Raw genomic sequence first — 27,247 nt, forward strand, 5'->3', positions numbered from 1 at the left:
TGGGAAAGTGCAGGGAATTGTAAAAAGCATAGGAAGGTAGTGGTAGATGGTTTAGTGCTAACTTTTTCTAATTATGTGAGATTGGGCAAGGTACTTAACCTCTCTGAACCTTAGTTTCTTTTATCTACAAAGTAGAGACAATAAATTTTCTCTCCCAGGATCATTGTGAGGATTTGCGAGCTCAGTGAGCCACAGCAATGTTAGTGGTCCGACCCTTCAACACAAGGGTTGTGTCTACCAGCTGTCACATCTGAGAGTTGGGCCCAGAAAAGAGGTGTGAGCCCAGGACAGGGGGTGGGTAAGCTCTGATACAGTGCAATAAATATGGGTGATTATAACTCCTCACCAGAGGCTATGTGTGCACGCACACTTACCTGAGAACTTGAGGGACACAGAGGGCACTCTAGGAAGGTGTGATTGCTCCCCAGAAATGGAGAGGTTTCCAGCCTGGCTGAGTTTGCTTCACAACCTTGTCTCCAGTCTGTCCAGCCTCATCCTGCCTGGCACCAGGCCCGTCCCTTCTTCCTCTGACCTATTTGACACCTGCCCTGATGGGGCAAAGGCTTAATAGAACATCAAGGAAGACGCACACTCAGCAAGAACATCCAGGAGCTTGGGGAAAGTTTGCAGGAGGGGCTTTAATGACCAAGAACCCAGTCAGAAAATGGCAGTGCTGGTCAAGGGGGTGGCCGGCCAGGGAAAGGTGAGGCGCATCCTTCTGTGTGCTGGGCTAGGGGCAGGCTGGGTGGGAGGTTTCATTTTCTGGAGCTGTTAGCATCTTGGCAGATGCCAAAGTTGGTGTTGGTGATGAAGCCCATGATAGACTTGTCTGCGTCACAGGTCAGGCCCCGCTCACACGGACACTTGTAGTAAACCCCATAGAGTGTCTGCAGAGACATGGAGCCAGGGCAGTTACAGGCTATGGGAGGCTACTTTGGGTATCAATTGCTGCCTGACTAACCCCAAGAAACAACAAGCCGGTCTCTTTTCAGTCTGTTTCTCTGACTGCTTCCCCAGGGGGTGCTGTGGGTCTCAAGGACCCAGGTTCTGGTTCACATGCCGATATTAACTGGATCTCTCTGGGGGGCCTCTATTTGCCCATCCATGAAATGGGGATAGCAAATCCTTGCTCCCACCCTTCTCACTAGTTAGTCGTGAGGGTCTAGAGAGACCATGGGATAGAAAAGTGCTTTGAAGCCTGTTGACTCCCCTCTCTTCCTCTCTTCGACATTTGAGGTCCCGGATGACCCTGTCCCCTGATCCCACCCTTATGCCTCGCAGGCCCTTCTCCTTTGGACTGTCCCCCTCTCCTCCCAGCACCACCCCACCCGGTCCTCCGGCACTCACCTTGATAGAGCACTCGCTTTTCTCGCTGGCCTTGGGTGCGCAGCGGGCCAGGCTCAGCCCGCTGGGACGGTGGCAGCACTTGCTCTTGCACTGGATGCTATTCAGGCAGAGCTCGCCCTCATCCTGCCATGGGCGACCAGTCAGCCCAGGACTTTCTCCCCTTAGTCCCTTCTCCACCCAGACCTCCACCCGCTACCACTGACATTGCCTCCCCTGATGGGTATGGGTGTGTGTGTGTGTGTGTGTGTGTGTGTGAAGGAATCTAACTCCGGGGTCCTGGTGGCCTCTCTGCCCACCCTCAGCCCCACTCACTTGAGAAATGTGCAATTTGGTGCCAGAAAAAGCAGCTCTGGGCTGGGGGCAGGACACCTGGGCTCTAGTACCAGCTGCACTACCAATTAACATCCCGGGTGGCTCTGGGGAAATCACTGCCCCACCCTCTGCCTCAGTGTTCCCATCCATGGAATGTGCACATTTGGCCTCCTAAAAGGATCTCCACACTCCTTGAGAAGCCTGTGAAAATCAAGGACCATCTTCCTGGAAAAGTACCTCATCCCCACCTCCAGACTTTTACACAATCTCAGGGGGATTCTGACCCCCGACCCTGTGCATGGTCCTGAGTTAACGACCTCCGGATGGGGGAGGTGGCCCAGTGGGCTTTCCCACTTCTGCCCTGTTTGGAGAGGCAGTGTGTGGCAATGGGGAAAGCATGGCTCTGGAGCCTCCCGTCTGGGCTCCATCACCGCTCAACACTTTCCCGTTGTGCGATCTCAGGCAGGTTGCTTAACTTTCCTCTACTGTCAGCTTTGCATCTAAAACAAGGTTGATAATAATAGTACCTGTCTGACGTGCTTAGTATGAGGACTAATGAGTAAATATTCTTGAGGCATTTAGAATTGTGTCTGGCACACAGGAAGTGTGTGCCCTAGGTCAGAAGCCAGAATCACTGGGAGAGCTGAACCTTCTGAGCCAGGGTTTCCAGGGCAGATGCTTAGGAGAGCTCCCTCAGTCAGGCTGAACCACTCACTGCTCTGAGCATGCGCCACGCTCATCAACCTTTCCCGGTATCCCTATGGAAGAGGTGCAGGAAAGGGCATGGGCAGTAAAGGAAGAGATGCCTCACCCCTCAGCCCCTGGGCGGACCCAGGTGGGGACATCAGAGATCAAGAACCAAGCTTTACAAATTCCCACCTGTGGGTTCAGTTGACGCCCCTGAAGACCCTCTTACCAGGTTGATGATAATTCCTCGGGGATCAGGAACCGCGTAAGCCGCTGCAAGGGTGACGAGCAAAAGGACAAGGATCTTCTCCATGATGAATGGGCACAGCTGGTGCAGGTGGCTGTCAGCAGGTCAGGTGGCAGAAGACAGAGCCAGTTGGGGTGGTGGGGCTATAAAAAGGGCCCTGTCCACATGTGACCTACCTTTCCCATCTTGCAGTGCCTGCCCTGAGCAGCTCTAGCCAAGCTGCTGGGGGGTGGGGAGGGTCCTGATAAGGTAAATGGGCAGCAGCTGGGCACCTGGTACTTTGCGTGGGGTGGTGACATGCATCATGGTTAGGAGTGTGGACTCTGGAACACTTTTACCAGTACAAGTAATTAACTGGGAGAGTTACCTGTTTGGGGTCTCAGTCTCTTTATCTGTCAACTGAGGATAATTTCAAGAGTTGTAAGGGTTAACATAATATTGAATTAACATAATATTGTACATATTAATAGATAGAGCTTAGAACAGGGCTTGGCACATGTAAGCAGTAAGTGTTAGCTAATATTATTGTTGCTGTTTTTCACTTCTAGTGCCCTGAACTCCTTGGCAGGGCTGGAACTAGGGTGAGGCAAGAGAAGCATCTAGGGCATAAGCACCTCCTTAAGTTTTTACTCTAGGTACCTCTCTTGCCTCACCCAAACCCAGGTATCGGACAGCATCAAGCTCAGGTGAGGAAGGTCCCAGCCTCCCCACTCCTCGACTTTCCCAGGCCCCCTTGGGGATTTTACGGCAAGCCCAAGTCCCTGGGGCTCACCAGCTCTGCACCTGCCTGACCAGGGGATGTGTGTTCCCATTCTGGGTGCATCTCCTCCCGCTCTCACACCAGGGAGCTGCCTCTAGGAGTGATTTCAGAGGCCTTTGGAAAGTCCTTCTCAAATGATTCTGGTTTTCTTTCCATTTCACTTAAAATCTGCAATTTCAGCACTTAAGACTCACCCTGTCCCCTACCCAAGGCCATGGGTGAGTGGGAGGAAGTCTGAGTTTCAGATGGCCCAGGGGCTGGAGGCTGGGAAGGGTGCAGCTGCCTGAGTGTGCTCAGGTGTGGGACTAGAGCAGCCTTCCCAGAAGGACTGGTCATTGTAGCCAGGGATCCCTCCTCCAGCCCAGGAGGCGGAAGACAGCTCCACTGCGGAGATATTTGCTTGGGTTGCCTCTAGCCCAGCTTTGATCCAGACAGACTTGGCTTCAAAACTCAATACTGATTAGCTGCATGACCTCGGACGAATCATGTAAATTCGTAAGCTCCCTGAGCCTCAGTTTCCTCATCTGCCCAAGGAGGATAAGGGCTCCTTCATTCGGTCAGGATCAAATAAAACAATGTGTGTGGAATCCCTGTGGAAGGACCTGGCATGTAGTAGGTGCTCAGCCCGAATAGTACTTCCCCATTTCCTTCCCCTCACACCACTGGAGGGAGCAGCTGGAGGAACTAGCCAGGAGACCCTCAAAATCAGAAGAACCCATCCTATTCCAGAGATATGGAAATATTAATGATGAAAGGAACACTGTCCCTTCTTATTTTTATGGGATTCAGTGTTTACAACCTCTTTTCCCACATGGCCTCATTCTGGCCCCTCTTGCTCTCTCTGTCCCTTCACTCCAATACACCGTGAGCTGAGCCACAGGTGATTATGGTTTCCTTCTCGCAAGTTAAAACTAGGAATCTGGGAAAGGAACCGAGGAGCTATTTCTATCCGTGAGTGGAGCAGTGAAAACACATCAGTCCTGTCTCCAGCTGATCACTGCTGACTTCCCAAAGGAGAAATAATGGAGTTTTTTTCCATTACGAATGAAGAGTACAGCAAAGAGAACTTTGGCAATGTTTGTGTTTCCAAATATAAGCAAGAATTAAGTACTTTTTCTACAAAAACCTCATCAAGTTTAAATACCCCTCCCTAAATCTAAAGAGTGTTTTGTTTTGGGTTTTCCCTCTCAAAAAAGAACTATGTTCTGGTTCCTACATGAAGTCATGAGTTATACTCACAGGCATAACGTGGAGTGAGAAAAGCCATACGACAAAAGAATATAGACTGCGATTCTATTTACATGAAGTTCAAGAAGAGGCAAAACTAACTATGGTGACAAAAGTCTGCAGGGTTTCCTCTGGGAGGGATATAGACTGGGGGCGGGGGTAGAGGGAGCCTTCTGGAGCATTGGAATTGTTCTAAATCTTGATCTGGTGTGTCAAAAACACATACATAAAACTACCTAGCAGTGTGCTTAAGATTTGAGTATTTTACCATATATAATGTAGATATTGCACCTCAACTAACAAACAAAACACAAAATCCTCTCTGGTCAAGTTTTACCACTGGGATTGTGGAGGTTGGAGTGATGTCATGCCTGCTGAGTGGGGTTGGGGCACAGTGGCTATAGATCTAGAAATGTAGCCCACTCCTCTTCGGTGTCTCCCAGTCTACATTCCCCAAGATCTGGCCAAGACTCATGAGGGTAGACCCTTGGCAGCCATGCTAGTAAATGAGCCTATCTTTGTTCCCCGCCACAATAGGCTGGACAAGGGATGGACACCCAAGCCCTTCTCCTGGGATATAGACTTGTGCCCAACAGTTTACCTTTCAGCTGGTCTGAAACATGGAACTAGGAAAGCTCACAAAAGCGGTTTTCTGATGCGCTGATGAAGAAATGGAGAAAGCTGGTCTGCAGAGAGAAGGGAGAATGGATTTCCCATTTAGGAAGAAGCAGTGGCAGCCATGCCCTGATTTCCTGATGGATTTCCAGGTCCTAGTTACACACACACACACACACACACACACACACACACACACACACACTCCCTTCCCATGGTGGGCTTAATTTCTGCCCCTATGGGGCCTTGTGTCCCTGTAATACATACCCTTTGTTTAAGCCATAAACAGAAGACTCAGTTCTAGGAAGGAGCTCAGAGCTCTGGATCAAGGTCAGATGTACAATAACCCTGGAGTCATAGCAGGGAGCAGACAGGAAATCCACTCAAGATTCAGATTCCCCATTAAGAGACTCAGGTCGACTTAGCTTGTGTCCTCCAACCCCCTACTCATGATCTGCACTGTGTAGAAGAGTGAGAAGGCTGAGTCTCACGGCAAACGTTCGTTGCAATTTCTAAAAGATGTCAAACCAGCAATGTAAAGATTCTAGTGGCTAGACATCCTCGCCAGGACCTGGCCATTGTCAGGTGTTTTGTTTTTGATTTAGCCCTTTTTTTAGATTAAGTTTATCGGGGTGACATTGGTTAATAAAATTATATAGGTTTCAAGTGTACAATTCTATAATACATCATCTGTATATTGCATTGTGTGTTCACCACCCAAAGTCAAATCTCCTTCTGTCCCCACAAATTTGACCCCCTTTAACCTTATCTATCTCCACCTCCCCACTTTTCCTCTGGTAACCACTAAACTATGTCTGTGTCTATGAGTTTTTGTTTGTTGTCTTGTTCATTTGTTGCTTTCTGTTTTTTTTTTTATCCCACATATGAATGAAATCATATGTTTCTCAACTTTTTCTGTCTGATTTATTTCACTTAGCATGATAATCTCAAGATCTATCAATGTTGTCTCAAATGGCAGTATTTCATCTTTTCTACGACTGAATAATGTTCCATTGTATATATGAACCACATCTTCTTTATCCAGTCATCTATCGAAGAATACTTTTGTTGTTTTCATGTCTTGGCCACCATGAATAATGCTGAGATGAACATCAGTGTGCATATATCTATATAGTAACTGTTTTTAAATTTTTTGGATAGATACCCAGAAGAAGGATTGCTGGATCATATGATAATTCTATTCTTCATTTTTTGAGGAACCTCAATATTGTTTTCCATAGTGGCTGTGCCAATTTACATTCCCACCAGCGGTACATGAGGATTCCTTTTCCCCCATAACCTTTCCAACACTTGTTACTACTTGTTTTGTTGATAACAGCCATTCTAACAGGTTTAAGGTAGTATCTTTTTGTGGTTTTGATTTGTAATTTAACCTTTCTAACAGGTATGTCATTCTACTGCCTAATGACTAATGAATATTTTTAGTGTGCTTAATTACCACCCATATATCTTCTTTGATGAAGTGTTTCCTTGATTTTTTTTTTTTTGCCAGCCAATCTTTAATTGGGTTGTTTTCTTATTACTGGGTTTTGAGTTGTAGATGCTATCCCAGGGGGCTCACAGTTGGTTGAGGTTGTTGGGAGCCAGCGGTGACTGGCTGTGCTGGGCTTGCTGGAACCCCTACTGTCTCCCTTTGCTCCACCACGGACACCTTGTTATGAGTCTGAGCCAGTGTGGGGTCAGGCGCGGAATAAGGAGGCTGGCTAGCATTTGCAGAATGAATTGTCCTGTCTAACTGCTGTTAAAAGCCTTTGTAGTGGCAGGCCTCTGGAGAATGTTCTTAGAGGGCTCAAATACTCCTTGGTTTTGCCCCTATTCTGAGGGCTCCATCACCCATCCTTTCCTTAAACTTTTACTTAACCCTCCACTTGCTCTATCCAAGGTGACAATGATCTGGCTGGTCTGTTAGCTGCTGCCCACAATGTGGTCATCTGTACCTGAGGCCCTCTCTCCTTACAAAAGAGGTGGTATGTTTCCTGAGGCTACCACAAATTACCATAAAACTTGGTGGCTTGAAACAACAGAATTTTGTTCTCTTGTAATTCTAGAGGCCAGAAGTTGAAGTCAAGGTGTCAGCAGGGCTTCGCTCCCTTACAGAGTCTCTGGGGGAGAATCCTTTCATGCCTCTTCAAGCTTCCGGTAGCACCAACTTCCTTGGCTGTGGCCACATCATTCTGGTTTCTGCCTCTGTGGTCATATCACCTTTTCTTCTTTGTCCTCTCCTTGGTATGTCTCTTAGAAGGACAGCTGTCATTGTATTTAGGACCCACCCAGATAATCTGGTAGGATCACTTTATCCCAAAATCATTTGCAAAGAACCCTTTTCTAAATAAGGTAACACTTACAGGTTCTGGAGGTTGCGATGTTGATATCTGGGGGACAGATAGTTACAGCACTTTAAATTCTACCTTCCACAAAGATTTTCCTTCCTGCTTTACTCAGGGCTATCCCAAGTGGGAGGTGTCACACTGCAGAAGTCCACTGCTAGCTGGTGCCAGCACATCATCAGAACTCTCTCTAGAGCAGGCAGAGGAAGGAGCTTCCGCAGGGAGAGAAGGGGCCCACCCTCCCCCAAGGACTCACACAGCAGGGTATCATCTTCACACAGAATGGTGGTTAGGATGCTGGTCAGCCAAAACCAAAAATAAACAAAAATGTGACAAATGTTCACTAGGGACAGGAGTCACCACCCCTGCATATTTTGAGTCATTGATAGTGACTAATTTCTAAAGCCCCCCTAGGGACATAATGCTGTTTTTTATTTATTATTTGGATAGTAAGAGGGAACACCAGGAGTTTTGGCTTAGCTCTTCCTGGTATATTAACCTTTTAGTTCAATGGTCAGGGGCCAAGGTGAGGGCTTCACCAGTTCCTGAGGTGACCTGGTCTAACCATTCAGAACATGGAATAGTTTGAGGCCTTGAGATTCAGTATTCTAACACTCTCTGAATCTTATTTTAATGGTCCTATGCACTATAGCAACTAGCCTTAACATATTCTTCGAGCCATATCATGTGAAGGTCTTGAAGTTGATTTTATTCCTTGAGTCAACAATCTAGATTTGAAAAATGCCATTATAAACAGCCATCTCATTCTGTGTTTCTGATTTCTTCATTCTCTGTTATTCTGTCTATGGCCAAGTCCACTCAGTTCTCTGGAACATGACCCTCATGATCCCTGGTATTTGTAGCTGATAATTTGATTAGCTGTTTCTCTTCTGTGTACCACGCAGCTGTTTTCTCAATTCTGAACATCAATAAGAATCTCAGAGCCTTTTGCCTGAAGCCTGGGCCTGAAACCCCTTTTCTGGTGCGATATTTGGATTAGTTAGGGCTCTTTGGTCAAAACTCACTCTGGCTAATGAAAACACAAGGGAAGGAAATAGAAGAATACCACGTAGGTCACAGAGCTGAAGAAAGAACAGGGCAATCAATCTTAAGTCTGAAGCTCCCAGTAGCTGGAGTTCATGGATGGTTTCTTGAGAATGTTGTCATGACCTGACTATGCAACAACTATTTTTCCCCATGTCAATCTACCCCCAATTCAGAGTCCTCCGCTTAGTCTTTATCTAGGGTTTGCATGCCCTGTGACTGGCTGTTCCACCAGAATCTCAGGAAGCCGGAGAGGCTTCTCTCAGAGGCCAGGGAAGCTATGCTGGGCAGGCTAAACAAAGGGTGTCCACTAGCCCCTAAGACTTTGGCCCCAGCCAAAGTCCTTTTCCTGATGGGAGGAGATGCAGCCTCTGCTCCAGGAAGCTCAGTCTGATGGTGGAGACATAGACTGTGCCCTCGGTGAACTTCTGGTCTGATAGTGAAGACTGGTCACAAAACCAGAGATTTAAGATAAAGAGGAAACATAGGTAATGGCACAAATATGTTCAAGGCAAAGTTCTTTTCTAATAGTGAATAACCAGAAACTGCCAAAACACCTCCCAAAGCGGAAATGATTAACAATCATTATACAGACATCAAAATAGTTTTTAAAAAATAGTAATATGAGAAAATATTAATGATGTAATGCTAAGTGAAAAAATGAAATACTAAATAGTGTGTATATTATCATCCAACTGTGTAAAACAGTATGTGCAAAAGGAGTAAAATATACCAAAATGTTAACAGAGATAATAATAATAATAATAATAATAAATAAACAAACTCTTTAAAGCATTTTTATATCTGAGGTCCTGGGCTAAACAGTTTACATGTTATTTTACCTGACCCTTATGTGATAGGTATTATTATTATCCTCATTTTGTAGATGAAGAAACTGAGGCTCAGGAAGACTAAATCCATGGGGGGGGGGTTATTTATCTAACAAGTGGCCAACTCAAATCTAGATTTGTCTAAAGCCAAAGTCCATCTTTTTAAGATCATCTTATCTCTCCCTAGCTCTTAATGTTGGGGTTTCGAGCGATTTGTATTCTTTAATGTAACTTTCTTGAATTTCCTAGTTCTCTACACTAACCATGTATTTACCTATAAAATCTAGAGAAATCTATATGTTTCAAAAAGGAGAGGGAAAAAGAAATACGCAACAAAAATGTAAACAAGAAGAGAAAGATACTGTATTGAACAAAAAGCATATGTTAAGATCTGAGAAGGTTCATAAGGATCATGTGTTTTGTAGTTGCTTCTGTTATTACACTATCAGCCTGTATCGCTTATATAAAATTATTTACATTTATTTATATTACTACATATAGTCTATATAATATTTAAATGATCTATTAAAAATATATTTTAAAATATATAGCATGCATATATATATACATGTAAATATCTCACTGTCTTTAAGGGAAGGGGCTTTTTTTTTTTTTTTTTTTTTTTAATAAACTCTCTTGCTTGGGGAAGATATCCTCCAAGGTAGGGCTTAGCACATTGTAGACTCTTAGTAACTGTTGATTGAATGATAGGGACTAGATATACTCAGAAAAGGCTCTACTGGCCTGTGGGGGACTGGAGATTCAGGGAGGGCGACAAGGGAGTCAGGGCTGGGTGGGGTGGGGTGGGGATGGCGTTCAGGAAGCGTTTTTGCGACAGGAATTGAGCGGGAGGAATGTGACAGCCGGTGTTCCACCCTCCCAATTATTGTCCTCACTCAGGAGAGTGAGGAGGGGTTTCGGTTTCCTGTGGGAGGGGGGGTTGTGCGGTATGTGCGTTGGGCCAGGAGGCACTCTTCGCCTCCCTGGGCCGGGTCTGCCCCTTCCCTCACTCCCCGCCTCCCCGCCCTGCCCACCCTCCCCGAGTCCTGGAGCGCTGGCCTCGGTGCTGAAACAGAGCTCTCCGCGGAGGGAGGGCGGAGGGGCCGGGCAAAGGGGGCGGAGCTCTCTGGAGCTCTGAGCTGGAAATCGGAGAGGGGCAGGGCGGCGCCCGCCGGCCGGCCGGAGACCCTGGAGAACTAGAGAGGAGGCAGGAGACCAGAGACAGCCCTGGCTAGGCAGATACATTCACCTGGACAAGCTTTCCCCAACGAAGCCAAGGTCGTCATTCTTGTCTTGTTAATCCTCTTTCTTCTACCTTGGAGGAGGCCCTCACCTTGTGACCTGACTGCAGCCTCCTTCCCAAACCAGGCTTGCGAGTGACCTGCTTCTGGGCCTCAATCCGCACAGCCACCAACTTCGAGCCCATAGGGCCCCAGCCTAGGCCCCTCGCCTTCACCATGGTGAAGTTGCTGCCTGCCCAGGAAGCAGCCAAGATCTACCATACCAACTATGTGCGGAACTCGCGGGCAGTTGGTGTGATGTGGGGCACGCTCACCATCTGCTTCTCGGTGCTGGTCATGGCCCTTTTCATCCAGCCATATTGGATCGGGGACAGCGTCAACACACCGCAGGCAGGCTACTTCGGCCTTTTCTCCTACTGTGTGGGTAACGTGCTGTCCTCAGAGCTCATCTGCAAGGGTGGCCCACTGGACTTCTCCTCCATACCCTCTAGAGCCTTCAAGACTGCCATGTTCTTTGTGGCCTTGGCCATGTTCCTCATCATTGGCTCCATCATCTGCTTCAGTCTGTTCTTCGTCTGCAACACGGCCACAGTCTACAAGATCTGCGCATGGATGCAGCTGGCTGCGGGTGAGCAGGGATAGTGGGAGGGCCGGCAGGGGCCCACCTCAGGCCACAGGTACAGCTGCACCCTCCCATTTTCCATGGAAGCTCTGGGTCTCCTACTCAGCTGCCTCCTTTCACCCAGCCCTACTCAATGCTTTGTAGACTCTTCTGAGTAATAGAGAATTTTAGAATGGCTGAGACAGAAAGGACCTTAGAGATAAAATTGTTCAACTACCTCATCTTGCCGATGAGGAACTGAAGCCCAGAGAAGGCAAGTGACTTGCTCAGGAGCGCATAGCTAATTGGTAGAAGAAATCACGTGTCCTGACTCCCAGGCCACACCAGAGGTTGTTGCTGCTCTGGGAGAGAGGAAAAAGGAAGTTTCCATTGTTGGCTATATGGGAATAGGACCCAACTGCAAAGCAAAATAGTGATGCCAGTCAAGCACTAGCAAGATGCCCCCATCTCTTACTTCTGGGCATTTGTTCTTTCTCCTTTAAAGATCTCCATATCCTTGCCCTCACTCTTTCCCTCCCACCCCAAACTGCTCTCAGGGCAGATTCTAAGGTCAGCCATTGATTTTAGAGTCAGGAAGAGAGGGCCTAAGACTTTATTCTGTAGTGCTTGGTTCCTCCCCAATGCAAGGACAGTACATAGACTGTCCATACTGGAAAGATGTCCAGAAGCAGTGCTGGGAACTGCAGACTAGAGAGTAACCATCTTGACATCATTGGTTAGAATGAGAAGCAGTGTTATCCTTAACAGAGGGGAGAAACAGGGATCGGAATTGCAGACAACTAAACATATAGACTCAAGACTGTGAGATTTGGAGAGAACCAAAGAAACCTATAGCTCCCCTCTCCCACTACTATAGATGAGAAATCTGGGTCTGATAAGACTTAGCCATGCTATAGATCGACCGTAAGGACCTAAGAAAATTAAGACAAGAAACTAAGTGTATTCCAAAGACATTTTTGTTGAGCCACACATTTATGTAAATATAATGATTTACAGAGTGCCTTCATATAGGTTTGTCTGGAGGAACCTCATCATGACATGGTGAGGTGGGTATTCTTTCTACTTTACAGAGAAGGCTCCTAGTGGGTAACTTGTGTTTGAGCACACAGGTAGTGAGAGACAGAACGTTTGATTCCAAATCTTGTACCCAGGTTACTCATCTGGCTCCAGAGCTGCCTTCCAAATCCTCTCTACCATCTCCCTCTCTTCTGTAGTCTCACTATATAATGAGGGAAAGGCTGGAGCAGGGGTGAGGCAAGTCTTAGTGGGCAGAGGGAAGAAAGAAGGAGGAATGAAGATTTAGCAGTTTTTGACAAAGAGGAGTAGAATGGACGCTGGCATGCTCGCTGGCAGGTCCTGCATACCGGAGTTATGGGACCCTGGAAATATAACCATCCCTCTCATTCTCTGCACTGCCCCCCTCCCACAACAGGTGTAATTTGCTGAACAAGCAGAATTGGGAAGGCTTTGGTGGAGGAAGGGTTAGCGGGCCTTCTGAGCCAGACTATGTATGGGTCATGGAGTTGGAACACTGTTAGCAGAGGTGGCCAAGTGCCATCTCATAAAACATTTATATTGGGGAAGAGCAAAGGTAGTGTCATGTTCCAGTCCTCAGTGCTTGGGAAGGGAAGATGACCCAAGGGAGGTATAAGTAGGGGGTGCGCCCCATAGCCAGCAGCTGGGAGATGTATCCATACAAAGAGGCCTAAACCAGTTAGTTTGACCTTGCCAAGAAAGCCTGGGACCAAGGAAGGAAAAAGGAGAAGGAAAAGAGGACTGATGATGGGGAGGGTGGGGCTATAGCTTAATAATATTAATTGAGCTTCTGGATGCCAGGTGTAGGCTGAATGTGGTCCCAGCTCCTAGAAACACAGGTAGGGAAAGTCGCTTGTCTCTCTGAGTCTTGGTAACCTCATCTGTAGAATGTAGCAACAATATTCCCTATCACAGTGTTCTTGCGAGGATGAGATGATATCATGCATGCAAAACACCTCGCACAGTACCTGACACTTTACCATGTGCTCGGTAAATGTGAAAAGCAAAAAAAAACCACAACTTTTTCAGTCAGGATGGTTGAAGTGATACCACAGTACCAAACAACTTCAACATCTTAATGGCTTAAAATAAATGTTTATTTCTTGCTTGTGGTACATGTTCATTGAGGATCAGCTGGGGGCTCTGCCCTCACTATTCTCTTCTGCAACCCAGGTGGATGGAGCATTGTCTGTCGTTGCAGAGGGAAAGGGAGCCCTGGAAGGTCTAACACTAGCAGTTAAATGTTCTGGCCTAGAAATGCACGCCACACTTCTGCTCACATTTATTGGCCATAGGATCTCAGATGGCCTTGCCTAACTTCAAGGGAGTGGGGCAAGGAAGTGTAATTTTACTGTGTACCTGGAATATGTGTGAACAGCTCTAATGACATCCATATCCACTGAGGTTGCTTCCATCTGACTTCAATGATGATCATAAGAGCAACAACTAACATTAGTTGGCCACTTACCATGTACCAGATACTCTAGTAAGCATTTTATATACCTAATCACATTTAATCCTCATAACCCTGCTATGAGTCAGATATTATTATCCCTATTTTACAGACGAGAGAATGGAAGTCTGAAAGGGTAAGTAAACTTGCCTAATACTATGCTAAGATGGTCCAGAGACATCACAAATGGGGTCGACCCCCACAGTGCCCAGGACCAGAGGTGTGGGGGTGGGGTGCTCGCAGAAGGCCATGGCATCCACAGTCACAACCTGTTTCCAAGGCAGAGGCCCTGAGAGATGCTATGGAAGGAGAAAGGGGCCAAGGGGAGGAGTGATGGGGAGAATGGAAGGTTCGGAAGGGCAGCTCCTTTCCACATTTGTGTATCTGCCTGTGTGTGTCTTCACCCCTCTCCTTCTCCTCTTTTGAGCTAGGGGCTATGCCAGGCACCAAAGGCTTTCTCATACCAAGGGGGCCACAGGTTCTGCCAAAGAGCTCTGGGAGGGTTCCCTCTTCCCCGGCCGCAAGTATCTGCCTAAAACACACTTCAATGTGTCATCAAGTCCGAAATGTCACCACTAAACACATTCAGCTCTTTGGAGAGATGTCAAAGCCTGGGAGGAGGGGGAATTAATTTTGAAGTCAGGAAAGTCAGGAGCCGTGAGTTCAGGTCTTGGGTCTGCCATAGCTGGATGACTGGGCAAATCACTTGGTTTCTCTGAGACCTTAGTTTTCTAATTGTAAAATAGGATATTAACAAATAGGTTATTTCTCAGAACTGTTGTCAGGATCAAGAGAAAAAATGGCACATGAAGTATTTTGTGATCTATAAAAGAACTATATAAATGAGCTCCTCCTATTAAAAAAATCAAGATAGGGTTGACACATTTAGGTAGGAAAGTGGGACCCTGATCTTTTCACCTTACTGTGCATTCGTTTGGTCTGCTGACCGTCCTTGCAAGAATAAGCCAAGCCCATGGTAGGTAACTTTGGGTCTTGTAAGGCCCTTCTCTGAGGAGCCCCTGGGCAGGGACAGCCTTGGGACTGAAGAGCCTCTGGCCTGTGGAAGCAGGGCCCGGGGGGCGGGGGGGTGCGGGGGAAGTGGCACAGATAAGCGAAGGCACATCCTGCCTTCGTGGTTGTTGCACTTGGGGTTATTTTGGTCACAGGCCAGGATTACGTCACCTCTCTGTGCAGCTAAGGCGAGGTGGTGGTTTGGTGTGAGGGCATAGGAGAAGTAGGGGGAAGGTGGGGAAAATGAAATTTTTAGCTTTAAATACTAAATCAGTGAAAGTACGGGGTGGGATAATAGTAGGTAACATTCAGGAAGTGCCAAGTATGTGCCAGGCACTGAGCACTTTTCCAATATTAACTCCTTTGAACCTCACTGCAATCCAAACAGGTAGGTACTATTATTATCTCAATTATCTCAATGAGGAAACTGCGGGAAAAAAAACAAAAACAAAAACAAAAACAAAACTTAAGTAGCTTGCTCCGACTCACATGACTAGCTAGTGAAGAGCTGGGCTTGAAATCCAGTCAGCTCGCTCTAGTGTTCCCCAGCTTTTCCTATTGAGAGAATCATCCTGGAAAAGTGGTTTTAAAAACAGGGATTCCTGAGCCCAACCCTGACCTTGGAATCAGCATTTTAAGCAGGAGATTAATTCAGGGAATTGTGGCGACTTCACTGTAATGGTCCCGGTAAGGGTGAGGAGACCCAATTGCTTGAGTGGAAGGTTCATGAAGGAAGCAGTAACAGATGGGGCTGGACTACTTTCTATATTCGCTGAATTCAAGATACCCAGATTGTAGGACACACCATTATCTTATGTTCGGTAAGAAGAAAAAATAATTCTAATGAAACTATGGCTGCAAGCTTTCTTACTATACTCATGTCAGAGATGTTGAAATATGAACAAAAGTACCTCTTAGGTATGATGAGTTTTCTGGTGTGGGACCAGATTTTAGAGGGCTTTAAAGCCAAAGTTGGTAATGCCTCATCAAGTCCAAAGCGAGGAGCCGGGCGAAGGCCTGGTAGGACTACCTGGCGTGGTGGCAGAACCCTCCCTGGGCCGAGGAGCTCTGCCTCCTCATTCTACCTCAGATCGCTTACTCTCAGGGGCACGCTGCTTTAGCTCTTGGAGCCTCAGTTTTCTCTCCTGTGTTCTACAAGGATGGTAGGACCTGCCCCTTGTGCCTCTCAAAGCTGTTAACATGAGGAGAAAGGAGGTGACACAGTGACAGCAGCGCAAGGCGAGAGGCAGCAGGCTGAGCACCCTCAGCCTGACGTATTTGCACCCCTTCCTGCTCCCTCAGCTACAGGCCTGATGATTGGCTGCCTGGTCTACCCAGACGGTTGGGACTCGAGTGAGGTACGGCGCATGTGTGGGGAGCAGACGGGCAAGTACACACTGGGCCACTGCACCATCCGCTGGGCCTTCATGCTAGCCATCCTCAGCATCGGAGATGCCCTCATTCTCTCCTTCCTGGCCTTCGTGCTGGGCTACCGGCAGGACAAGCTGCTCCCTGATGACTATAAGGCCGATGGACAAGGTAACTCGCCAACCCCCAGGGAAGTGGGACTTCCTCTCAGCCATTCACCCAGGAGTGGCCCTGGCCAAGAGGTTGGGACACCAAGACTAATCAGACACAGCCCTTGTCTCAGAGGCCAAAGGCCAGTGGAGGGTAGCAAACTGGCAGGCAATGAGGTGATGACAGACATGTGTGACACGGGCTGTCTGTGAGAGACAGAGTAGTGTCCTCCTGCCCCTCTGCACTCTCAGGGTTTACAGGGGAGAGAGTCCTGATCCAGCCTGGGAGCTAGATGTGGCCTCCCATGGAAAGTGGCACTGAGGCTGGGTCTTGAAGTAACGCTGGGAGGCTGGGAGTTGGCTAGGAGGGGAGAGGAACAACACGGGGGCAGAGCGGTTGAGTTATTGGGGAAGGTGGAGAAAGGCAGATTGAGGTGCAGAAGTGACAGATTCTGCACTACAGATGGTGGGAGCTGAACACCTTGGGGTTAGAGTAGTCTTGGGGTTCTCCATTAGCCCATTCTGTTTCAGTTCCCACTTGTGAAAACCCTACTTCTCAGTCATAAAGTCAGTTGTAGCTGACCCTGGAGGCCCAGGCGGACCCTTCAGGAAGCCTCCTCAGATTGCTTCCCACCGACCTGCCTTCCTCCTAGGGTCCTTCCTGCTCCTGTCTCTCATTAGGTTCTTTCTCTATCTTGAGGGGCTAACTTTTTCAACACACACATTTCATCTTGTAGGCATAGGGCAAGGCCTGTCTCACACCCTTGTGAATCCCAAAATGCCTACTACAAGCAGGTGGCCACTATGAGGGGCCTGTCACATCTCAGAGCCTCTCCAGTCTCCTTTCCCCATAGTTGTCTTCATATCATCCCTTGGACCTTAACAAAAAGAAACAGCCAAACTCCCTTATCCCCTGTGACCAAGGACTCTTCCCAGATGAGGCATTTGAATCCCCAAACGGAGAGCGTCTAGAGGGGCACAGAAAAGTGGTAGCAAAGAGGAGCCCGGATCAAGTCTTTGGCCGAGCCCACCACCCCCTTCTTCTGAGGGACGTAATTGGAAACGTTGCCTCCTTCTTTGGAGGTGGAAGAAGAAAAACTCACAAACCGAAGTTATGTGGTTAAAGATGGAAATCAAATTACCAGAATGAGCTGGGCCAAGGAGGAGAGAGATGTTTCTAATGCAGGAGATTCGGAGAGTTTCTGGGTGCTGGGAAAGCTTAGGGCCTGGGGCCTAAGCTTAGGGCCTGGGGCCTGGGGCCCCATAAAGGGAAGGGAAATGGAACTAGTATTTATTGAGCCTCTTCTATGTGCAGGAGTGATATAAGGTTTGTTCACAGGGGCCATTTTTTAATTTAATCCTCCCAGTAATCCTGCAAAGAAAGATTGGAGGCAGGGATTCCAGCAGCAATCTGCACAACTAGCACTTTCTGCAGCGAGGGTGTTTCTCCTAGGGAGGCTTGAGGAGGTGGGTTGCCTAGCTCCAAGCTCCAAGGCAGGGCCACCCTTAAATCCGCCTGGACACACACACACACACACACAGCATTTTTATATTGCTCGTTTGCTTTTTCTTTTTTTTCAGAAGGGATTCTTTTAGCCTGCAAGAAATTTTATTTACATAATTCTCCTTTAAAGTGTTTTCTTAAAAAGAGATTGTTTTGTTCCTTTGACACTTTTTTTACTAATCAAAATGTCAATTTGCTTTACTCTCCTTCCTTGTCCCTCTCCTTTCATATCCCGCGTGCCTTGGCCCCAATCTTTTCAGACTTTTTTCCTCTCCGTACTTTGGTCCCCTCACTATCATACAGGATTTAATTTATCCTTTTTGTTTATTACCTGTTAGGAAACACCCACATAACCTTTCCGAATACATCTAACTACTCAAGGAAGTAGTCATTGCTTCTGTCAAAGCAGAAAACTGGGTCAGGAGAGCAGAGTTTGAGTCCCAGGTCTTCCATGTTACTTTATGTCAGTATCCTTTCTAGTAAAAAGGGGGACACTAAGCCCTACTCTGCCACTTTCATTCATGTGTGGCATGAATGAAACAAAGCAGAAGTGAAGCGTTATACAGTATATGGTTGCTAATCTACTCTCTAGGGGTTAAGGAGGCAGAGGAAAATGAGTATGGCTCTGGAGTTGGAATTGGATTTAAAATTCTGGCCCCATTGCTAACTAGCTGTGTGACTTTGCAGAGGTTATTTAATTTCTCTGAATCTCAATTTTCTCATCTAAGTCTCATTTTCATGGGGTAGGAGGCAGGTTTTTCTCCATTTGTGAAAAAGTACCTACTTCAAGAGATTGTGCTCAGGAACAAGATAAGAATGTCTGTTCTTGTCATTTCTATCACTTCTATTGAAGATTGTACTGAAGCTTATGATCAGGGCAATTAGGCAAGAAAAGGAAATTGAGTTTAGAGCGGAAGAAGTAAAACTGTCTTTTTAGTAGATGACATGATTTTGTATATGGAGAATCTTAAGTAATCCACTAAAAACTATTTGAGCTAGTATACAATTTCAGCAAGATTGTAGGATATAAGAGATACAAAAATCTATTGGATTTGTATACACTAGCAAAGAACAATCTAAAAATGACATTAAGAAAACAATTTCATTTACAATAGCATCGAAAAATAAAATAGGGATAAATTTCACAAAAGAAGTGCAAAACTTATACATGAAAATTTAAAAACATCATTGAAAGAAATTAAAGGCCTAAATAAATAAAAACATCCAAATTCACAGATCAGAAGACTTAATATTGTTAAGATCATAATACTCCCCAAACTGATCTACAGATTCAATGCAGTCTTTATCAAAATCCCAGCTGGCTTTCTGCAAAAATCGACAGTCTCATCCTAAAATTCGTATGAAAATGCAAGGGACCCAGAATAGCCAAAACCATTTTGAAGAAGAACAAGGTCAGAGGATTGACTTGTCTTGATTTCAAAACTTACTGGAAAGCTAGTAATCGGGATGACATGACACTGGCAAAAGGGTAGACATAGAGATTAACAGAAAGAAATTGAGGGTCCAGAAATAAACCTAAACATCAATGGCTAAGTGATTTTCAAATAGGGTGCTGAGACCATTCAATGTGGGAAATAATAGTCTTTTCAATAAATGGTACTGGAACAATCAGATATCCACATGCAAAAAAATTAAGTTGGACCACTTACCTCACATTATATACAAAAATTAACTCAAAATGGATCAAAGACTTAAGCGTAAAATATAAAATTGTCAAACTCTGAAGGGAAACATAGGTGTAAATCTTTGTGACCTTGAATTAGGCCATGGTTTCTTACATGTGATACTTAATACACAAGCAACCAAATTAAAAAATAGATAATTTGGATTCCATCAAAACTGAAGACTTTTGTGCTTCAAATTACACCATCAAGAAAGTGAATACACAACCCACATATTGGGAGCAAATATTTATAAATCATAATAATAATTCTAGTATCCAGAATACATTAAGAACTCCTACAACTCAACAACAAAAATACAAATAACCCAATTTTAAGAATGGGCAAAGGATTTGAATAGACATTTCTCTAAAGAAGATGTACAAATGGCCAATGAGCACATGCAAAGATACTCAACGCCATTAGTCATTAGGAAAATGCATTTCAAAACCACAAGGAGATACCACTCCACACCCACTAGGATGGTTATAATAAAAAAGTTGAACAATAACAAATGTTGAGCATGTGAGAAATTAGAACCCTTGTACACTGCTAGTGCAAATGTAAAATCTTGCAGTGCTTTGGAAAACAGAATGGCAGTTTCTCAAATGATTAAACATAGAGTGACCCAGCAATTCCACTCCTAGGTATGTATATACACAAGAAAATTGAAAACGTGTTCCTGCAAAAACTTGTCCACAAATGTTCATAGCAGCACAGTAGTCAAAAAGTGGAAACAACCCAAATGCACATCGGTTAATGAATGGATAAACAATATGTGTATATTCATTTAATGGAATATTATTCAGCCATAAAAAGGAACAAAATACTAAAAATTGCTACAATGTATGAATCTGAAAACTTTACAAAGAAGCCAGATGTGAAAGACCATATATTGCATAATCTTATTTATATAAAGTGTCCACAACAGGCAAATCCATTGGGACAGAAAGTAGATTTCATTGTTGCCTGGGGCTGGGAAGAAGGGGAACCAGGAATGATTGCTAATGGGCACACGGTTTCTTGGTTGTACAACCTAGTGAATACACTTAAGACCACCAAGTTGTACACTTTAAATGAGTAAAACTTGTTAGTGAATTATATCTCAATAAAAAAAGAATGTGCTGAGGATTAAACAGTGTATACAGAGCACTAACAATGCCTGCATATTATAGGTGATTAATAAATATCAGTTCTCTCTCCCTTCTGCTTTTCTAGTATCTCCACTTTTTATATCATCCATCAGCACAGCCAATAACAGCTCTTGTGCTCAGTTGCCCATCAATGTCTTTAGGCCTAGGGGGTACCGAGAAGGGGAAGTCTGAATTGGACTTACAGTCTAGTAACAGAGACGATCTAGCAATATGGAATAATAAGCTGAAAAACATGATGAACAAAAAGCACAAGCTTTCTTGGGAGTGAATAAGAGGAATTTGATGTAGTTTGGAGAGCGAGTAGTGTGCGGGGGAATTATCCTGAAAACAAGGCTTGGTTGTAAACAAATACTGTTCTTTCTCTTTTTCATTGCAGAGGAAGTCTGAAGCCGCTGAAGGTCAGTAATTCCACTGAAGGGTGGTCTGTGCGCCTTTGGGAGGGCTGTGGCCTCCGCTTCCTTATCGAAGCCTCAGGCAGAATAACTCACGGGGGCTGGACTACAGGGGCTGTGATGCAGTGTGGCCTGGGGACCACCCAGGGGGCAGGAGCCAGCTGGCATCTGAGACCTTTGCTGAAGGCAAACAGGAACCCTTTAGTTGTGTCTTGAGAAGTGGAAAATAACAGGGAGAGAAGAAATAATTTAAAACAGGCAGGTGGTTTCATAAACCATCTTTTTGTGGAGCCTGGCAAACACGAATGGCTGTTTAGAAATCATTATTGTAATTTGGACCCTCATTTTCAGAAAGAATTTTAACTGATTTGTAAGAAACATACTAGAAAACCTAATAAAATAGAAAACAGTCATAAGAGGAAAACACATATTACAGAAAGCTAGGCTAATAGAATTACTGTACTGAGTATTAAATTTAGCTCTATGCTTCCTGATAGCTGAGGCAAAAAGAAAAACACGATTTAACCAGTTTTAATATATGGTTGAAAAGGAAGCACAGCATATTAATTTCCTTATTGTCTTTTAAGTTTCCAAAATGTGATTTAACAAGAACATTAAGGAACACATTTAAAAAAAAAGAAAAAGAAAAAAACCCCACAACAGTATCACCTTCCTAACCGCTGCCATTTATTAAGGACCCACAGCTGGCTGGGCACTTTGTGGGTAGGAGGGCATATCTCCATTTAAACTATTTTAAGTTTTGCAAAGTACCTTCTAGTCCGTGACCACATAGATATGTTTTTTTTTGTTTGTTTTTTGGTTTTGAATAAGTATAGATCAGCATCAGCCCCTACATTAGATGATTTTCAAGCTCTGATGTGCACCCAATCGCCTGGGGATCTGATTCTGATTCTGGGAGTGGTGCCACAGCTGGTATATTTCTTACCAGCTCTCCAGTGCGGGGTGCTGGAGCAGGGGGTCACACTTTGAGTAACACACTAGTATAGACATTTTCTTATGTTTTTGCAATGTTCATTATAAATCTTTAAAAAGCCTCCAACTCCACAGTACTGGTGTACCATTTAATTGCTAAACCAGGCCGTGGTATTAGCCATTTAGGATTCCTGTCATAGATAATAACTTTTTTTGACAAATTCTAGAGTAGAATTACTGAATCAAAGGTCACTATACCTCTTTGTATGTTGTTTCTTTTGTTGTTGTTCTACATTTTATTTAGATTTTAATGGACATGAGTTTTTACTTGAGAGACATTAAAAGCAATCTTATACACTAATGAGGAAGTTTGCATGTATGGGTAGAACTAAACCAAAATGTGAGCGAGCATACAGGGGGAAGGTTTTTTTTTTAAAATTGGCTTTAAAAGTGTCAAATTTTATAATCTTGTGATCTTTGTTGTTTTTTTCTTAATACCACAGGTCATCTACTTCCCTGACAATGGAAAATTAGGGGACAGACTTCTTCAGAGATAAAAACTTGTTCCTGCCAGTGTCCCTGTCACTGGCTACTATAGGCCGGAAGTACTGAAGCCTTTTATTATAGGAGTATTAGAACCTGACAGTCTTCTGAGACAGGACCTCCTACTGTCTATAGGAAAATTTCAGGTGAAACAGAACTGCAGTGATCCACATCAAAGATATTCAGAGAAATGGGTAGTATTCTCCTGACTGGGGACCCAAGTTCTTTTTCTGTCCCTTTGTACCTGAAAATCATTTTATCCTCACGAGGCCTCTCTCTCCTCTGTAAATTGAGATGGCGGAATGAGTCCATGTTTAGAGGCCTCCAGGTCTGAGTCTCTGAGCGCCCCATTAACTGACGGTACCCTTGTCTGAAGGCACAACAAGAACTAACACTAGCTGTAAGGGGTGACTGAAGAAGTGGTGGTTGTGAGCATGCTGGATTGTTTCAGGTTGAGGTTTAGGGGGTCCTTTGCTTCTCTTTTCTCACGTTTTATTTTCTTATTGATGCTCAGAGGTGGGTAAGAAATAGAGAGACCATCAGATCCTGAATCCATCAGGAAGTCTAATAAAGATTGGGTGAACATAGGATCTAAAACCGTATGAGACTAAATTGACTTTTTTCTTTGGAACCCCAAATCACATTTTTTTTTTCGTGCCCACACTGACTCATCAGAACTGGCTACCAGCTTTGGAAATTTGTTACTTGTGTCCAAGTAAGTTATAGTAATAGATGACATTTCTTATAAAACATTTTGGATTTGGCATAGTAAATGGCACACTTTTGCCAGCTTCCAGAGGGGAACTCAATTTAGAAAATACCTCATTGTAGCAAATGTCAAAACAATGACAGTTTCTTTAGGCTGTTTGTGCCTGTGGGGTGGGGCATTATAAACGAGGTTTTGTTGATCATCTGCAGTGAAGTATCCAGAGGAACAGGTGTTTTCTGGTCTTTGTCTGTTTACTTAGGAAAGAGAAAATGTGGGTGCTGTTCTCTCACAGAGGGGAGGGGGAGGGGGTAAGTGCTGACCCCCCCCCCCCCCGCCCCCGAAAACTATGGATCTCGTTGCTTGATCAAGCAGCGATGACACAGAAAACAGGTTTCTTGTTCCTGGGCTGTAGGGCATGGTTTTTAACCAACATACTCTGACGACCTGCCCAGTCAGTGCAGTATTTCTTCTCTAGTTCAGATGGACTAGGAATGAGAATGTTCCCTGCATTGTCCCAGTTGTCGCTGAGGGGAATTATTAGAATGGGATTTAAGAACAGCCATATTCATATTTTCTTGAATTGATAAAATTATTTCAGAGCCAGACACCTACTTTATGTAAGCTTGACGAATGGCAAAATTTGATAAATTCTGTAGCCTAGTGAGTTTTCTAGCTAAATTTCATTTATTTCTTATAACTTTACTTTTTATGAGGCAAGAAGAAATTTCTAAAAGCCTCTCTACCCTCAAAATATTTCTCACTGAAATGGCAACCACGGTGGTTCACAGAAGCTTCACAGGGTGGGGGGCACTTAAGGTGCATGTGCCAACAGCCCACACCTCACTCTTAACAGGAACAGCGAGTTTCAGTGCTGGGAAAGAACCCAGTCACATGACCCAGTGTTTCACTTTAGGTTTGTCTTCGAGGAAACTCAGAATTTGCCCTCTCCAATAATAGTGATGAATTTGGTTGACACCTAATAACTACTTGTTCGCTCTTTTCACGTGGCTTTACCTTTAAAAATTCTTAAAAGGCACCTCAAATCTCATCTATGAAGGTATATAGAAAATAAAGCCAGCATTCCTCTAACCAAGTTGCATTATTCCTTCCTCGCTTTGGGCTCACCTCTGCCTTGGGCTGGGGGGCTAGGGACAGTAGCAACACTCAAGTTTCACCAATAGTGACTAGCCCTGAGCAGATCTGGCCGAGAGGACGGTTTAGTCATTTATACCTGAAATGTGAACTGGATGGCTATCCCAAAGGCTTTATCTTATATCCTTATATTAATTACCTATTGCTGCATAACAAATTACCCACAACTCAGTGGCTCTAAAACATTTTGTTTCTGTGGGTTAGGAATCCAGCAAGTCTTAGCCTATTGTCTCAGCCTCGTTTTCTCACAGGGCCGCTATTAAGGCGTTGGATCTGCTTCCAAGATCAGTGGTTGTGTGCAGGATTCCGTTTCTCCTAGGTTGTTGTACTGAGGGTCCAGGTCTCCCCACAAGTATATTCACACGGCAGCTTGCTTCCCCAGAGCAAAGGTGGGTACACAGAAGCCACAGCCCTTTTTGCAACCCTATCTCAGAAGTGACATCCAGTTGTCTGTCTTAATCTGACAGATCACAAAGTCCAGTCCACATTCAAGGCAAGGGGACTACACAAGTTGTGTGATTACCAGGTGGGAATCATTGGTGTCCTTTTAAAAGTTTTCATAGTTACTCCTAATCGGCTGCTGACATGGGCATTTACCGGAATGCTTTATTGGAATCAATTAGATTCTAGTGACTTTATGTGCTGACGGATATGTTTGTTTGGTAATAAAGTAAGTTGCTGAAGATGAAGGGCCCTAACCCTCAAAACTCATCTCACTTTTATCTAACCTCGAGGACTTATAGTAGGGTCCATTAATTTCCAACATCGACCAAACTTTCCTCCATTTAGTAAATCCAAAGCTACCTGTGCGATATCTTGGGGGCATAAGTCCTAAGAACATAACTCAAATTGTAGGCAGCGGATGCACACTTCCTTAACACAATCTAGTTCTGTCAATTGTAGGGCAAGGCTTGTTATATTGGGCAAAGCTAGATGTGAATTAGGGACAAGAGATTATGATAAAAAGTGAACTTGGGAGGATATCAAACCAAATCAATTACCTATCTATTAAAAACCCTCCTCCCCTGGTCCCTCTTTTCTGTCCCTGTCCTCCTCTGAGTCCCTCTGGGTCTGTCACTGAGAGACTACGCTGTCTATGGAGCGTTATCCCTTCTCTAATAAACTTTCCTTCTGACTCTAAAAAACAATCCTCCGTTTATAAGGAATGGTGCAGTCAGTAACAGAACTCGGTACGAATGTAAACTTGGTTAGTTAAAACTTCTAAACACTTAACATCGTATCTCAAATTTTCTGGTTTCTAAACTGGGATATTTCTGTATCACAAGGACTTGGTGTGGATTAATATTTGTGTAAGGACTTAAAAACAAATGCATATCACATAGTTTTTTAATTCCAACTTTTAAAAACAAGACTTCAGTGACAAAAAACCAAAATTACCGTTTTGAGTTTTGAAAGAGCTGTACGTTACCAATGCCTTGCTAATTCCAAAAGCACCAAATTGGTGGCAAAACACAAAGGACTACTCAAGCTTCTCTGGTGTCATAAGGCCTTATTTTGGGAGCAAATTAAGTTCAGATTCTATCATCAATAAATCACTAATTTTCCATGATACAACAGTCTAAGAGTGAATCATTTTCCTCATAAGGCCAAACTGGAAGGCTACACGTTTCAAAATAAAGAAAGGGCAGTAATAAAATCCATCTGAAACCTGGGCTGGTTCTGAGCTCCCTGCGGACACTCAGGGCAATGAAGGGCTAAAGGTGGGGTTGTACCTTCACCCCAGTGCACTGGTTATTTTGAGAGAGCAGAGCATTCCTACGACAGCACCCAAGATTTTCAAAGCCCTGGGAGTTCTTTGTACAGTTAATGCAAGGCTTAGTGGGACTGCCTAGACAGGTCAGTCCGATGAACATATTGGTTTGATAAATCCCAATTTAATTTTTTTAGGTTGTTTTTTAAGACAGGTTACATTCTGATCAACACTACAATATGAATACACTACAAATTAACTAGAATAGTTTATGTAGTTCAGGAGTGGGGAAGGACTTTCTATGAATAACACTAAAAAATATCACAAATGAAAATGAAAGGCAAATTAAAACCTAGAAAAGTATATGATAGCAAAAATACAAAAATGTATTACCTTTAATATATAACAAGTCCTTACCAAATCATCAAATAAGGAAGCATACCAAAAGAAAGGTGGGTAATATAGGCAAATGACCAAAAAAATTAAAATGGGCAATAAAACCCATTTTACTAGTCACCCAATATGCAAATGAAAACAAGATATTCTTTCTTGGACAAACTATTAGGAATAAAATTAATGACATTACAACAGACCCATTCGAGTACTCTTGGTCACAGCCAAACAGTCCAAACTGTTCTCCACGTAAGTTAGGCAACATTTATTAAAAACCTTAAAAATGTGCTTACTCTCTGGCCCAGCCATTCAGTTTCTAAGAATTTATCCTAAAGAGTGAATGAGACAAGTGTATGAAAACTTGTGTACAAGTATTCATCATACCACAGTGCCTTCGTCAGAGTTCACAAATCTTTGGCATTTTGCACATGACTGTAACCTGAGGGGGAAATCACACCACAAATATTTTGGGGAAAAGGCTATCGGATGTAGGAAATAACAATTTTCTTAGAATTTTCCAAAATGTACTTTGTTAGTCCCACTCCACTCCCAATTTAAAGCAGAAGCAAAGCCATAAACCTGACAAAGCAGCATGATCAAGTTACAGTTTCACTGCATACTGAAGTTAAAGAGGCACACACGTTGACCCATCCTTTTGACTCGGAAGCCTGAGTCAGACCAACTTTGGCAACAAACGAACACAAGTCTTCTGGAAACATGTAGGTCATTAAATTATTTATTGTATTGCATTTACAAAGAAAACAGACAATGCACCCAG

General features: G+C 44.4%; 2 protein-coding genes across 2 annotated transcripts; one reads left to right on the forward strand and one right to left on the reverse strand.

Moving 5' to 3' along the window:
• Positions 1-621: 621 nt before the first annotated feature.
• Positions 622-2,697, reverse strand: CLPS (colipase). The gene is made up of 3 exons (XM_016120206.2): positions 2,576-2,697; positions 1,348-1,470; positions 622-887 (listed from the first exon to the last, which is right to left on the reverse strand). Exons 1-3 carry the CDS (start codon positions 2,657-2,659, stop codon positions 756-758), a joined length of 339 nt encoding a protein of 112 aa, XP_015975692.2. The 5' UTR covers positions 2,660-2,697; the 3' UTR covers positions 622-755.
• Positions 2,698-10,658: 7,961 nt separating this feature from the next.
• On the forward strand, positions 10,659-16,919 carry LHFPL5 (LHFPL tetraspan subfamily member 5). Its single transcript, XM_016120205.2, has 2 exons — positions 10,659-11,286; positions 16,082-16,919. Exons 1-2 carry the CDS (start codon positions 10,875-10,877, stop codon positions 16,507-16,509), a joined length of 840 nt encoding a protein of 279 aa, XP_015975691.2. The 5' UTR covers positions 10,659-10,874; the 3' UTR covers positions 16,510-16,919.
• The last annotated feature ends 10,328 nt before the right edge of the window (positions 16,920-27,247 follow it).

The sequence above is a fragment of the Rousettus aegyptiacus genome, unplaced genomic scaffold (genome assembly GCF_014176215.1).
Source record: "Rousettus aegyptiacus isolate mRouAeg1 unplaced genomic scaffold, mRouAeg1.p scaffold_m13_p_1, whole genome shotgun sequence".
NCBI lineage: Eukaryota > Metazoa > Chordata > Mammalia > Chiroptera > Pteropodidae > Rousettus > Rousettus aegyptiacus.

Excerpts from the sequence above, each read along its gene's own strand:
- CLPS (XM_016120206.2), bottom strand. The coding sequence starts at position 2,659 with ATGGAGAAGATCCTTGTCCTTTTGCTCGTCACCCTTGCAGCGGCTTAC. Across the intron at positions 1,471-2,575 it reads GAGGAATTATCATCAACCTG|GATGAGGGCGAGCTCTGCCT; the intron begins GTAAGAGGGTCT and ends CGCCCATGGCAG. Across the intron at positions 888-1,347 it reads AAAGCGAGTGCTCTATCAAG|ACACTCTATGGGGTTTACTA; the intron begins GTGAGTGCCGGA and ends ATGTCTCTGCAG.
- LHFPL5 (XM_016120205.2), top strand. The coding sequence starts at position 10,875 with ATGGTGAAGTTGCTGCCTGCCCAGGAAGCAGCCAAGATCTACCATACC. Across the intron at positions 11,287-16,081 it reads ATGGATGCAGCTGGCTGCGG|CTACAGGCCTGATGATTGGC; the intron begins GTGAGCAGGGAT and ends CTGCTCCCTCAG.